General features: G+C 36.0%; 2 protein-coding genes across 3 annotated transcripts in view; both read right to left on the reverse strand.

Annotated features, from left to right (window-relative positions):
- Positions 1-1,316: 1,316 nt before the first annotated feature.
- LOC127622903 (zinc transporter 10-like) lies at positions 1,317-9,329 on the reverse strand. The gene is made up of 4 exons (XM_052097059.1): positions 8,847-9,329; positions 4,731-5,393; positions 2,452-2,709; positions 1,317-2,284 (listed from the first exon to the last, which is right to left on the reverse strand). The coding sequence occupies exons 2-4, from the start codon at positions 5,386-5,388 to the stop codon at positions 1,500-1,502; spliced, it is 1,701 nt and encodes a 566-aa protein (XP_051953019.1). The 5' UTR covers positions 5,389-5,393; positions 8,847-9,329; the 3' UTR covers positions 1,317-1,499.
- Positions 9,330-13,870: 4,541 nt separating this feature from the next.
- The window catches only part of LOC127622901 (protein phosphatase 1 regulatory subunit 37-like), a 60,256-nt gene continuing 58,649 nt past the window's right edge, over positions 13,871-15,477 (reverse strand). The window contains exons 12-13 of one of the 2 annotated variants that reach the window (XM_052097056.1): positions 15,133-15,234; positions 13,871-15,016 (exon numbers count right to left, since the gene is read on the reverse strand). In XM_052097056.1, the coding sequence (XP_051953016.1) occupies positions 15,146-15,234 (89 nt within the window). In that variant the 3' untranslated portion in view covers positions 13,871-15,016; positions 15,133-15,145. Of the gene's footprint in view, positions 15,017-15,129; positions 15,235-15,477 lie in introns of both variants that reach the window. The other variant, XM_052097057.1, reaches the window with a different exon arrangement.

A 15,477-nucleotide genomic window follows, 5' to 3' on the forward strand; every position in this document is an offset into this window, starting at 1 on the left:
GATTATATACAGTATGACTTATGCCTAATTATGTAATCAACATGTAGGCTACTAAGCCATTGTTTTAATTAATTATTACAAAATGGCAAAAGAAAATGTAAAGCATAACAATTACAATCATAATGGCATTTAGCACTCAGTTGGCTGTCACAGTTATGAAATACTTATTTATAAATTATATGATTTTGGATATTTCTATTATGATATATATATATATATATATATATTTATATATATATATATTATTATTATTATTTTTTAAAGGGAATCTTGAACATTCATAAACAGATGTGCATAGGCTGCAAGAAAATGTTTATTAGTGACTTACTACAAAAGGCATTATTAATAGTGTGTGTGTGTGCATTTATTCTGTATGAAAGAACAAGTGATACAAATAAACAAATAAGTTTAAACAGCTTTACATATGAAGAATTCCACAAAATTATTATTTTATTTGCATGACCTCTTAACTCTGAGTGAGGATTATGAGGGGTAATTTTCTTCATATGAGTGAGGAACAATGCTTAATGTCTGTCTGGTGTTTTAGAGACTGGGGGAAATACATACCTCATCACGTACAACTGCATGATGGACTGGCCTGGAAGAACAGATGCACGCATATTTACATTTACATTTATGCATTTGGCAGACGCTTTTATCCAAAGCGACTTACAGTGCACTTATTACAGGGACAATCCCCCCAGAGCAACCAGGAGTTAAGTGCCTTGCTCAAGGACACAATGTTGGTGGACGTGGGGATCGAACCAGCAACCTTCTGATTACCAGTTATGTGCTTTATCCCACTACGCCACCACCACCACTGCATATTCCTGAAGCACATCAAAACAAGTCGTTGCTATTTGGGCAAATTGTTTGGATTTTCCCACCAAAGGGAATTTACTGCCAATTTTTGCTTTAGTACATTAATTCATTCTTTAATTTCATTGCTAAATGTATTATAAATATATATAGTGATAAAATGGATTCATCTAAGTGTCCAGAAAATCCAGTTTGCTATTAATCTCTCAAACCATAAGGCATCTGGGGTTAATTACATTTTGTGTGGTCAGTGTTTTTAACTCCATGATGACTGAGATAACAGTTGTAAGAATCTCCCCTGATTTTTGCTGCTTAACTTTTAGTTTCTATATTTGTTTTAAGCTTTAGCTCTTGATCGGTGTTAGACCACCATAGTAATATAAATCCACCATATACTTAAAGAACAATAACAGAGATGCAGCCTTCACTTCTCCGATGCAAAAAAAAATAAACATTCCTTCACAAAACAAAAAATGTAGACTGGTAAACAATCCATTATTCTTTAATTATATATTAGCGATATACATGTTGTTTGCAAAAAATGAATTTGGTTAGAAAATGTAGCTTATTTTGTATGGCCGACAATGGAGAAAGATCCTCTTTGGAACCAGATGGTCTAGTTACTGCATCTTCCAGCAAACTGGCCACTGCTTATTACCCATCTTGACCAATTGATTCGATTACAGGTATGTGTTCTCAATAACAATGTCTCTAATCATGCCAACACTAGAGGATGCAGGAGATAAGCTTTCCCCATGGAGACAGCAGGAACTCTCCTCCAGGCGACAGTCAGAGCTTCCCTTCTTGGGAGAGGTGGAACCATCCTTTTGGAGAGAGCAGGATTTCTCCACCCTTGGAGAGCAGCAGAGCTTCTCAGCACACTCCTGCCCACAGCGCAAGCTGCAAACAGGTTTCACAGGTACCTGTTCACTGACCACAGAATCACTCCTGTCTGAAGTGAGTAACTCAGGCTGCACGGTGCAGTGGTTTATGCCAAAAGTGCTCAGCACCCCTGTGATCTTCAGCATTAGATCTGAGCACTCTGCTGCTTTCAGCCCTCCTGGGCAGTGGACATGCACGGACGCCACAATACACGCATCTGAGAGCTGCCACACGTGCAGCTCATGGACCGACAACACACCTGGAATATGTGCAAGAGAAAGTCTCACCTGACTGACACAAAGATGCAGTGGGGTTGCCTGGAGAACAAGCAATCCATAGCGATACAGCTTGGGCAAGACAGTAGCCAACAGAACTAACACAACAACTATGGATAAAATTGCATCCAAATAGACCAGGGGATGACAGTGTGAGTGAGGACAATGGCATTGTGGTTCAAAGAGCAGGAAAACAAGACCATTAACCAAAATGAGGACTGAACCCAGAAGCTCCTGGGTCCCACTGATGAGGAGTCTGAAACAGCCAGTCTTCAGTCTCTCAAAGCTGGATCTCTCACGTAGAGGCACTTTTTTGAAAACAAAACAAAGGTTTTGTTGTAGTATTGCATGTCAAATTTCAAAACAATTGTCCAATGTGAATCTAACAATTTTATATACTATTCAATCTTGGGTAATGGGGAAATAATACTGGGATTAAAGAGTTTGACAAGCAGTTAAAAAAGATTGCACTCACCATCAGTGGGATCCATGCAGGTAGAGTGTATAGGTTCCTCTGGATGTTGGATTGTAGGCTGAAAAACTTCCTGAGAACTTTCACAGATGTAAGGTGTGGAGTTTTGAGCTGGACTGGACTCAATAACTGGTTTTATAGTGTGGGGGTTTGGCAACTCAGAGCATGATGAAGGGCAGTCCTGATATCCTTGATCTGGATCAAGAACACTAGATGCTTTAGGGTTGCAGAACACCAACGCATCGTCCTCGAGAGCTCTCTCTACAACAGAATGGTCATGATAAAGATTGGCCTGCTCACATGCTGTAGTAAAGCCAGTATGTTGCAGACCCTTGTTGTAATCATGATAAAAGGCATGAAAGAGAAGAATCAATTTTTGTATGTTTAAATTTATGAGTATTGATTTAAATTCACTGTATCACTAAATGCATGCTTAAATCCATTTGCGACAAGTACTGTATATATATTAATACATTTTAATAAAGCACTTACATAATTATTCTGTTAAAACTTGTATATTATTTGTTGAACTGTAAAGTTGTTTATATGGTCATGATATGGTTCAATGTCATTGTGTCACCATAGCAACAAAATAGTAAAATTGGATGTAATTGGTTGGCTATGGTTATTATTGATGTATATAATTATTAAATATGTATATTAATGGTTATTAAACAGTTTTATCACACTAAAATCTTTACTATTCCTTCAATAAAAAACTTTAAAACAGTGATTTTTTTTTTCATGTTTACAGATTGGCCTCATTATTCATTGTAAGTGCCTCACTGAAAACTTGATTGAGCTTAACTTGTATTAACCCTGAATATTCCTTTAATATAAACAAATATTTAACCTTTAACATTTAAAATAAATACTAATAACTAGGACTATGTAAGAAAATAAAGAACTTTAAATAATAAAAAAATAAAAAACAAATGTAATACAATTCTAGCAAAAGGCATGATTACACAGACTTTTAAATGACTTCAAAGTTTCATAAAATCACATCAAATGTGATTTTTTTGTATTTAATTTAATTAAAGATTAATAATGATTTGTGATGAAACTGAAATGCGTAAATCTTAAAATAATAAATTTTTCTGTAACTATTAATTAAAAATTCTAAAACACACAAACAAATGTGCTAATATATTTCATATTTTTTCTTGGTTAATTTCGAGTTAGATATCATAACTTCCAGGGCTGCTTTCCCAAAAGCAAGCATAAGTTGATTATAGACAACATTGGTGCCAAACGTAGCCCAGGTCAGTGAGAATTCACTAACTTGTGTTTTTGATTTAGTAAAAAGAACCCCCTCATATAAGGTGCAAATGGTTACGCTAAGTGCTTCACACTATATGTTCAAAAGATCCGTCTCATAAAAGTAACTCATTTGAGAATCTGTCTAAACTTGTAGTTCTGTATGTTACGTATGTTATGTGTTTAGCGCTATTCAGTAGTGCTACTCTGAACAGTAGAGTTCGGGGTGGCATCGCTGTTGGCAGGAAACACTGTCAGAGTATTTTATCGGTGAAAAAATGCACATTCAAGAACCATTAACGGAACCAAACAGACTGATCCGACAGTAAAATTGGAAACAATAGGTTGACTTTAGCTAAAATCGGTCTGTGCTCAACAAAATTCAAAACACTGCCCCCAGTGGCCAATTCTGTAACTATTGGCGGGCATATGGGCATATTTGAGTTCCATTTTCCAGGTGTAATGTCCATAAAGGGGATCCAAAAGAAAGTTGTGAAGCGAGCTGTTTTCAGCAGAACAGTATGTCATACATTGAAGAAGAATGCATGTTTAATAAATTGCGCCCCCAACCCAAACCTAAACCTAACCATCAGTGGAGTAAAAATTTAACCTTGCAGGGAAAAATTCAACCTCCAAATCAAGCTCGTCACTAATAATACAAACATGATTACGCTGACTTAATGTGCTTCCGGTCATGATACAAGGGAAAGTATACACACTGTAGATGATACATAAATGTCTGATAGGAGAGGCTGCTTGTCAGTGAGTTTGCATAATGTGGCCCTTCCTAAGATACCGAAACTCTGGGGAAAAAACATGCCGACTTCCCGTGTGATCATGTTGCACTAAAATGTATAAAAATCATACGGTTATGATATTTTTATTTAAAACAGATAGGGCTCCAGATGATGTAAGAAAGATCTAGTAAAAGACAATGTAAAAAAATTGCTTCTAGCCTTCCTCTTGTTATCTAGATTACTTTGCATTAATATGTAAATTCCATTGAAATGTATCATACACACCTTTATCTTCTGATGCAGAATGAGGGACAGTTTTTGTCAGTTCTGGACACTTATTGAACTCCTCAATGGCTTTATTCATCCCTCTAGTTCTGCTTCTCCAGGCCAATACTGTTATATTGAATAACAGACTAGCTGCCCCAACAACAATGGACAAGAATTGGTGTTGAATGGGTTCTGGCTGCACAAGGTGGTTGAGAATCTCCAGACTAATGGAGACACATTGTGAGGCCAACAGCAGAGATGAGATCAGAATGCCAAAAGGCTTGAGACGCATCCTGCTGTAGCATTCCCCATCAGGTAGAGGACTAGGTGCTCCAGTTGGGTCTGAAGCTGGGTCGGCTGGTAGGGAGATGTTTGAATTGGATGGGCCAGGGGTTGTGGAGGTAGCAGCTGAGAAGGGAGAGTGAGGATCAGATTTGTGTGACTCTGGGAAGGAGGGAGAGGAGAAGTTGGGGTTAGTGACAGAAGCTTTTGGCTGATGCTTTAATCCAGATAGAGCCATATGTATGAACATGTAGAGTGTGTGGAAGCTGTCCACTACGATGAGGATGGATCTGCAGATTTGGCCAACCACAATCTCACACACCAGGAAGGCAAAGGTCAAGACCAGTATGCATGTGCGAGTAGAGCCACCCAGGAAGGCAGATATCCTCGCCATTGCATCTGTACAAAACACATACACTACTGTGAGTCTTGAAGTCTTTTAACGCTTTCAAGTGAACCAGAGTCAGATGCATTGAACACATATCATAGGAATCTACCCGGTTAAATATTACAATATCTAATTTCAAAATAGCTTATGTAATTCATATATATATATATATATATATATATATATATATATATATATATTTATATATATATATATTCCCCACTTCATAGTGATCTATGTAAAGAAGTGGCTGTTTCCATTGTGTAAAATCTTGTGTAATGCCTTTAGGGTTTGTTGCAAGAGAAACAGTGAACAAAAAGCACAGGGTTGACCTGAATACTAAGTTTCGAAGATGTAGCTCTGTTGCCATGACCTCTGTCTCAATGCATTCAGACAGTAAAAATTTCACAGACTCAATAGAATTTTCTTTATGGACATGTTTCAAACTGAACTTGAATAACTACACTACCGAAAGACCTGGGAAAACAACTAGAGCACAACGTGAAGGTAAAGTAGGGAAAATAAGTGGTATAGCTTGAACTTCTGGATTAGATTGAGAGATAATGAATTTACCCTAGCTCAAACATCTCTCTCTCTCTCTCTCTCTCTATCTAAATATAAAAGTTTGGAATAATGTACAGATTTTGCTGTTTTGGAAAGAAATTGTTACTTAAATTCACCAAAGTGGCATTCAACTGATCACAAAGTATTGTCGGGATATTACTGATGTAAAAAAATCAGCACCATCACTATTTAAAGAAAGTTATTTTTGATCAAATCTAGACAGGCCCTATTTCCAGCAGCCATCACTCCAACATCTTATCCTTGAGTAATCATGCTAAATTGCTAATTTGGTACTAGAAAATCATTCTTTCAAACAATAAGCCATTATATCAAACACAGTTGAAAGCTATTTGGTTTGTTAAATGAAGCTTAACACTGTCTTTGTGTTTGTTTTTGAGTTGCCACTGTATGCAATAGACTCACATGTCTTAAGGTCAATATTAGTTCAAAAATGGCAAAAAAAAAAAAAAAAAAAAGGAATGAAGGCTATAAAATGCTTGAAATTGCCAAAAAAAACCCTGAAGATTTCATACAAAGGTGTATACTACAGTCTTCAAAGGACAACTGGCTCTAACAAGGACAGGAAGGGATGTGGAAGGTCAGATTTACAACTAAATAAGAGGATAAGTACATCAGAGTCTCTAGTTTGAGAAATAGACACCTCACATGTCCTCAGCTGACAGCTTCATTGAATTCTACCTTCTTAACACCAGTTTCATGTACAACAGTAAAGAGAAGACTCAGGGGTGCAGGTCTTATGGGAAGAATTGCAATGAAAAAGACACTTTTATAACAGAAAACAAAAAGAAAAGTTTAGAGTGGGCAAAGAAACACAGACATTGGACAACAGATAACTGGAAAAGAGTGTTATGGATCTTAACCCCATTGATCTTTTGTGGTATCAGCTAGACTGTAAGGTGCGTGAGAAGTGCCACATCTATGGCAAGTGCAACAGGAAGTGTGGGGTGAAATATCTCCTGAATATCTGGACAAACTGACAGCAAGAATGTCAAGGATCTGCAAAGCTGTCAATGCTGCACGTGGAGGATTATTTTATGTGAAAACTTTGAAGTAGTTTAAGAAAAATATAAATCTAATTGTAATAGTAATTTTTCACGTTATTAATGTCTTGATTATACATTGTGATCAGTTGAATGCCACTTTGGTGAATAAAAATATAAATTTCTTTCCACAAGAGCAAAATCTGTAAATTATTCCAAACTTTTGGCTGCCAGTGTGTTTGTGTGTGTATAAATATATAAAAAAAATATTTTGGTAACACTGTATTACAACCTATTAATAAGCCACTGACATGCTATAATGCTTGAGAGATCAGTTGGTCAAGTGCATTAAAAAATGAAAATGGGACAGACCTTTTGCATTTAAACATTATTTTCACTTTTCTTTACAGTCATGTGAAAAAAATTAATTACAAATATGCCTAAAAGTAAAACATACAGATGCATTACAGTACTGATCATTAGGGGAAAGTGTACTTAAATGTCATGACACTAATGTCACAATGCAAAATAAAAAAGGACTTGATGAAGTCCTTTAATTCTCTCATCATTTACTCACCCTCATGCCATTCCAGATGTGAATGACTTTCATTCTTCTGCAGAACACAACTGAAGACTTTTAGAAAAATATCTCAGCTCTGTCGGTCCAATGCAAGTGAATTATGCCCATATCTTTGAAGCTCCAAAAAGCACATAAAGGCAGCATACAAGTAATCCACATGACTCCATCCCATGTCTTCAGAAGTGATATGATAGGTGTGGGTGAGAAACAGATTAATATTTACATTTGCTTTTATATCAATCTCCACCTATGACCAGCCCCAACCAGTAGATGGCAATGTGGATGAAGAATGTGAATCACCCAAAAAATCTAAAGTTTATAGTACAAAAGGACTTAAATATTAATCTGTTTCTCACCCAAACCTATTATATTGCTTCTGAAAACATGGATTTAACCACTGGGATTTATGGATTATGTTTATGCTGCCTGTATTTGCTTTTTGGACTTGCAAAGTTCTGGCCACCATTCACTTGCATTGTATGGACCTACAGATCTGAAATATTCTTCTTAAAATCTCCAAATTCTGCAGAAGAAAGAAAGTCATACACATCTGGGATAGTATGAGGATCAATATGAGATCATTTACATTTGTGGGTGATCTTTGTCTTTTTATGCAAAATGTCATTTTTTTATGTTTTAATGAGATTCACTGATACATTAATCAAGATTCAAAAATCACATTAATCAAATAATGTAATCATAATGTTAAAGTTAGTAACAAAAGTTCTCTTATATTTCCTATTTTAATTGTTAAAATATAAAATATTTTGGAAAAAGTAGTCTTACTCAAACAAAAATCTGGATTTAAAAAAAACAAAATATGTAAATTTTTAACACTTGCGCATTTAAATTGTAGCCTATGACAAACTTCCATCAAAAGGAATTGAGTAATCGTAAAAAAAAAAAAAATCTACATTATTAGACTGTAAAATAGACAATAATGTGCAGTATTAAAGTTTATTGAAATACTTTTGATTAAGTCGTCATTTTTATTTGTATAGAGCTTTTCACAACACAAAGCAGCTTTACAGGAAATCATGCAGTAAAAAAAAAAATCAAACTAATATCTATAAAGTTTTAGATTGAGTATTGTGTAGTTTGATTAAATATGATTGTAAATGATGTATAAAATGAAAAAATTATTGTATTTAGAACTTTTATTGTTGTATTGACATCAATTGTATTTAGATTAATTTATTATACAATATGACATTTTATTAAGGATTACTCAGTTCATTTTAATGGAAATGTATCATGCAATAAAATGTGTTAATATAAAACATAGATTGATGTGTGTGCGTGTGATGCAAAATATTTACCAGGTTGAAGCGTAATGTCCAGAGTTTTACAGAAACTTGGGCTTCTCTCCAGCCTGCATGTGATTCTTTTTCAAATTCACAGTGCAATAGAGTAAGTTTATAGACAGCCCACCACTACAAAGACCACCAAAGAGAGCTGCCTCTAAGCACTATCATGTGAGATGACTCTCTGTCCTGTCTCATTCACACAGGCGGAGCTTGTGTAGTTCAGTGCGATCAGAAGCAGACTGTCAGTGCAACAGCGGTGTCTTACTGCCCACATCATTTCACGACTTGCATTTAAAACTCCAACTGTTCAGAGAAAAAGAAGAAGAAGAAAAAGAAAAAAGAAAACGTCTATGAAAGGAATTCACATGGAAAGCCTGGGGGCTCTTTTTAACTCTTTGCCTAAGGGTTTCTGGTCGAGAACAGTGGGCAAAACTAACAAGTCTGATTGACTTTGACAACTGAAAAGCTCTTTAAAGCACTAAATAAACAAGAGGCCATTCACCACACCATGTATGCAAAAGGACACATGCAACTACTAGATCCCTGGACACAGCTCTGACCAGTCTGTTCATTACCTAATTTTCAGGTTGATCAGTATCCTAACAGTGAAGAATAAATGCAATACTCTGGCTGATCTGTCAGCAGATTTTAAAGGCTAACAGGGATCAACGTACAATCTTCAGTAGAGAAGCGTATTCCTTACTTTTTGCGCATGCACAAAGAAATTCCCCTTTTCATTATGCTGTAAAATCAGTTTGTGAAATAGTCATTACAACTACTGACTAGGGGCCGACAATCCTCCTATGAGTTCTCCCTGTGGTTATGTAAGAGGGAGTGCAGATTACAAGGAAAATTCCTTTAAAGTAGACTTATAATATTAAGCCCCAAGTGTCAAATGCCTAAAAAAAAAACCTTCTATAATGTATGGGACTCCCAAAAGTACAGTGACCAAATTGCCTTTATGTGGGGTAATTAAAATCTGTCAAACAAACAACACTTGTGTTTTAGAATAGGAATATACAGTGGCCCCATAAAGTTTTTGGACACTTAAGCCACACTTAAAGGAATATTATGGGTTCAATATAAGTTAAGCTCAATTGAGAGCCTTTGTAGCATGATGTTGATTACCACAAAAATTAATTAAGGATCGTCTCTCCTTTTCTTTGAAAAAAGTAAAATGGGTTACAGTGAGCTACTTACTATGGAAGTGAATAAGGGCCAACATTTTCTTTTTTGTGTGTGTCGTGTGTGTGTTAATCAACATTGTCACAAATGCTGTCGATTGCGAATAACTTAAGCACTACATTTCACAAAAAACACGTTTTAACATTTAATTTATAAAGCAGAAGATAGATATGAATCATTAATGTGATGAACTACACATGGAACACCTGTGTGAACTTGGGGAACTGAAATGGTAAATGGTCTGCACTTATATAGCGCCCTTTTAACCTTAACGGTATTCAAAGCGCTTTACACTGTGACTCATTCACACACACACACACACACAGTAGAGCTGCCATGCAAGGCGCTAGTCTGCCATTGGGAGTACATCTTGGGGTTCAGCGTCTTGCCCAAGGACACTTCGGCATGTGGAGTCGTGTGGGCCGGGAATTGAAACGCCAACCCGCTCTGCCGCCTGAACTAACTTCATACATCCACTAACATTACTGTGGGACCAGCTTGTTTAGTCATTTTTATTGAAAATAATTTTTTATTTTAATTTGCTATGCAAATCAAACATTTGAAGTGATCAAATAGCAGAATTTTTAAGGCCACTGTACTTCTAATTCAACAACAAAAAAATGGTTCATACAATAACTCAAAATATCTGTCAAGCTTACTTTAAGTTTGACTGCACTCCGATGCTTTTATTCAAATATCTAAACTCAATCGACCTTTTTACACAGGTAGAGAACTCCATACTGTATATCTAAAAGAACAGTATTTATAATGTATTATATTTACTCTCATCTAAATAATGTCTTGGGGTTGGCATCCACCAGAAGCTTGATAATCTCAAACATATTGCACTCCTGGGGCAGGGCTGTTTGAATTTGCTAGCATGCAACTCATGGTGTGTAAGCATACCAGACCACCTGAAGTGTGGCTTTCTTTCATATAACCCCCCAAAACAGTTACATTCTCCTTTGTCAGTCCTCATGTATACACTGGCAGCCAAACGTTTGGAATAATGTACAAATTTTGCTGTTTCGGAAGGAAATTGGTACTTTAATTCACCAAAGTGGCATTCAACTGATCACGAAGTATTGTCGGGACATTTTGATGTAAAAAATCAGCACCATCATTATTTGAAAAAAGTAATTTCTGATCAAATCTAGACAGGCCCCATTTCCAGCAGCCATCACTCCAACACCTTATCCTTGAGTAATCATGCTAAATTGCTAATTTGGTACTAGAAAATAATTCTTTCAAACAATAAGCCATTATATCAAATACAGTTGAAAGCTATTTGGTTTGTTAAATGAAGCTTTAATGTCTGAAGTCTTTGTGTTTGATTTTGAGTTGCCACAGTATGCAATAGACTCACATGTCTTAAGGTCAATATTAGGTCAAAAAAAGAGTTTCTTTCTCTAGAAACTCTTCAGTGAATCATAGTTTTGAGGAATGAAGGCTATACAATGCTTGAAATTGCCAAAAACAAAAAACTGAGGATTTCATACAAAGGTGTACACTACAGCAGGGCCCCAGACTAAAAACATTCATTAAGAGCCATTGGCTGAAATATTATGGAGCCAAATCACAGAATTGCTTGATTTAGATTGCTGTTCAGAAACAACCTAGCAAGCCGAAGAAAATGAAGACACCTGATAACTCATAAATTGGAGGCTTAATAAACAGAATACATAGTTGAGAAGATAAGTTTGCATTCCCTTGTCTCAAATGTTCACACCCCTTTTATAATTTATACAAACATAAGAAATAAAACATTTCATTTAGTTCTGCTCTTTAGAATCTACATTACAGATATTTACATAAAGTAGGCCTATAGTATGCATATAGTAGTGTGTTGCCTTCTTGAGCATCAATGAATGTTTGCACCTTATGTAATAGTTGTGTACAAGTCCCTAAATTGTCCTAAGTGTCAAAAGCTTGATCTCTTGAGATACATATATATATATATATATATATATATTAAATTGTTTTAAAATATTGGCTCTGTCTTTCTTTACTATTACTGGATGGACCAGACACAGAGACTACTAGAGTGCAAATTGAAAGAAATTCCAGATGCAGTTTAGTGGTAATAATTACCAATAGAAAAAAATGTGGTATATAATATGGGACTTTTAATTATAAAGAAACCTGAAATACAAATGGGACTCTTATTTTGAAATGTCTGCACTCCAAGCTGTGAGCTCACTGACTGCTGATTCAAACAGCAAACCTAAGCTCCTGAGTTCAAACACTCTGTTCTTTTCGAGTGATTCATGAAAAAGATCCGGTTCAAGAGTAATTAAGACTCTCACGCCGAGTTTGTTATTGCATGCAGTGCAGCGACAGAACGGGTGAAAAGTGGCGCCTGCTCTACAGATGTATTCAATATCTCAAAAGATTATATCTGACGAAACCGCATAGGAACGCGCAGTTTTTGTGGGATCTGCTAGACTGTAAGGTGCATGAGAAGTGCCACATCAATGGCAAGTGCTACAGGAAGTGTGGGGTGAAATATCACCTGAGTATCTGCACAAACTGACAGCTGGAATGCCAAGAATCTTGAAAGCTGTCATTGCTGCACGTGGAGGATTTTTTTATGAGAAAACATTGAAGTAGTTCAAGACATTTTTTCAAATTGAAATAGTAATTTTAACATTATTAATGTCCTGACTATACATTGTGATCAGTTGAATGCCACTTTGGTGAATAAAAGTACCAATTTCTTTCCATAAGAGCAAAATCTGTACATTATTCAAAACGTTTGACTGCCAGTGTACATAAAGGCGTGCACACACACACACACACATTATATATATATATATATATATATATATATATATATATATATATATATATATATATATATATATATATATATATACACACACTACAAAAGCATAACACTATCTCATTCATAAGTGATAATTTTTTAAATATTTTCTTTATCCTAAATTGTATAACAAATAAATAAGTGTAAATGCTACACACATTCTAAACAGGTACACTATTTATCTAGAAACATTTGCCAGACATGCTATTTTTGTCATTACATGCATTTATTTGAGAGGAAAAAAGCCATACACATCTCTTTTATTTACCAGTACATTTTGATTAATTTAACAGGTAATTTTAAAAATGACTAAAAATAAAGCTTGGGATGGGGGCAGCACGTAAGTGTTGATTTTAAAGTTAAAGAAAATCTGGATGTAGAAACAAAGTTTCTCTGGAGTTGATGAAGCCTGGTAGATAGAGGTCTCTTTTCAAAGTCAGAGTCAACATCCACCAGACATTTAAAAGAAAGAAAGAGAGAAACCAAAAAGCACCAACCATAAACCCTGGAATGGTGGTTAGAACATTTATCAGGTCAAGATTTCCTTTGATATCACAACCTTTCCATTTGTCTTAAAAATCACATCTTAAGTTGGTGACTTGGTCTTTCTCTCGAGGTAAAGTTTAGACTCTAGTGACCCCAGCAGCAGTAGCTTCACAAGTGTAGTGTTTTCTTCATAAAGTCTTGTGGTCCAGCACTCCTACTGCCTTCAAACACACTCTTGATTTACATAAGGTACTTTCCCCAGAGCTCCACCCCCATTAATATATATTAACAGAGTCCCGCCCTTTCTCCCAAACCCCCACCAATCAAAATAGGAAAACTTTAAACTCAATATTTGCTTTTTATAGAATCTGAAAATATACACCAAAGGGGTAATCCCACAAAAACAGCTTAAAAAAGATGAAGAACATTAGGTGGAAAGAAAAAAAAAAAAAAAAAGAAATCACACAATAGAGATTGTTTAAAAATAAATACAAACTGATTCATCAAAGCAGCCAGAATAAAGAGCTGGAAAAATTGAAGGAAAAAAAAAAAAAAGGGTTTCAAGGCAAACGTGTCATGTCCTGTCTTCAGATGAGTAAGTATGGTGAAAAAGAGGGTTATACCGATGGAGGACAGGATGAGTTTTTGTGTGTGTGTGCAAGAAAGAGTGAAGTTTAAAGTTCATTCATTTTAAACTTTCATGTTGTGTTTCTTCAGCAAAGGATGAAGTATTCTGTGACACCCGAAACATCTTGTTGATTCAGATGGCTCACTCAAGATCAACAATTTTCCAGCCAAGGCAGATGTCAATTGTTCCACTTCCAGATATTCACGCAGGTTTCAAAATGCTTTCGAGTCTTCAGAAGTGCTGGTTCATGGAGGGAACTTGGTGAGATCAGAGAGTGAGAGTGGAAGCCAATATGTTTTGACAGATCAGAGTCTCGCCTGGTGCTCAAAACACAAACAACAATTCCTGAGCAGGACACAAGCAGCAGGAACAAATGAAAAGTGGATGTGTGCCACTTTGGTAGAAGTCTTTTTTGTTGTTGTTAATGAGACACTTTGTTGAACACACATTCACATGCAACAGCACACACACTCTCAAACTAAACAAGTCCTGTCTGACCAGCATGGTCTGAGAGCCTATTCCGATGAAATGTCCCTCACAAGTTCAACTTGTTGCGGTAATTTGAGCAGGTCAGTCGTTCTGCATTATGACTTCCAGTCCATTTGGGGGCAGCAGTGAGCAATGTGCCACAGTAAACAGCATAATGGGATGAAACTAAAGAAGGTTGGCAGTGAGCGAGTGTGTGTTTCTGTGCATGTGTGTCTTTGGTAAATGCATGTTTCGAAAGAACACCATCACTGAATGAATGTAGTGACAGGGGACATGACAGCTTTAATGTCTCATTATTACATAAACATTGAGACTTGATATTTACCACAATGCACAAATGAGATATTCCTAATTTGAGGAGAATGGCAATCTTTTTTCAATCATTTTAGGGGTGTAGATGTGAGGGAGGGTAAGTTGTCTGTACTGTAATGAGTCAGTACAAAGTCTTGGAAAACTTTGGGAAATGACACAAGAAGGACAGACATAAAGAGAATGGGACCCAAGGACTTTGAGCAAATTCCAGGTGGTGAAAACAAACTGGTCCTTCAATTTTCACTGTATGTGTGCACCCTGAGAAAAAAAACAGAGGGGTTAACTGAGCCTAATGGATTTAATAAAAAAAAAATCCTTCACGACTTTAGAATTCTTGATATTGTTTGCTCTACAAAGGCACAAAGACTCACTACCTTGGTTACAGCATTAGGGTGCATCTCTGCTGGTGTCCAGACTGGCATCAAGAAGTAGCTCCTCTAAATCCTGCCCACAGCTCAGCTTTGCTGTCACGCTCACTAACATGCACACATGACAATTAATACACCTTTTATCACACTGTGTCATAATCTACATGTTAAAATGTTCACAGGCCTTTACGTGATTCCAATAAGACAAGTACAATTCTGAATTTTCAAACAAAACAACGCATCTCTACGAACTCCTTAACATCAAGTCTGAAATATAATATTGTGATGACCTATCTATCATATTTTATTGTAGGTCTGTTATTAAATAGTTTGCATGTCAAACGATTCAAT

Source organism: Xyrauchen texanus, chromosome 29 (genome assembly GCF_025860055.1).
Source record: "Xyrauchen texanus isolate HMW12.3.18 chromosome 29, RBS_HiC_50CHRs, whole genome shotgun sequence".
In the NCBI taxonomy this organism is placed as follows: Eukaryota; Metazoa; Chordata; class Actinopteri; order Cypriniformes; family Catostomidae; genus Xyrauchen; species Xyrauchen texanus.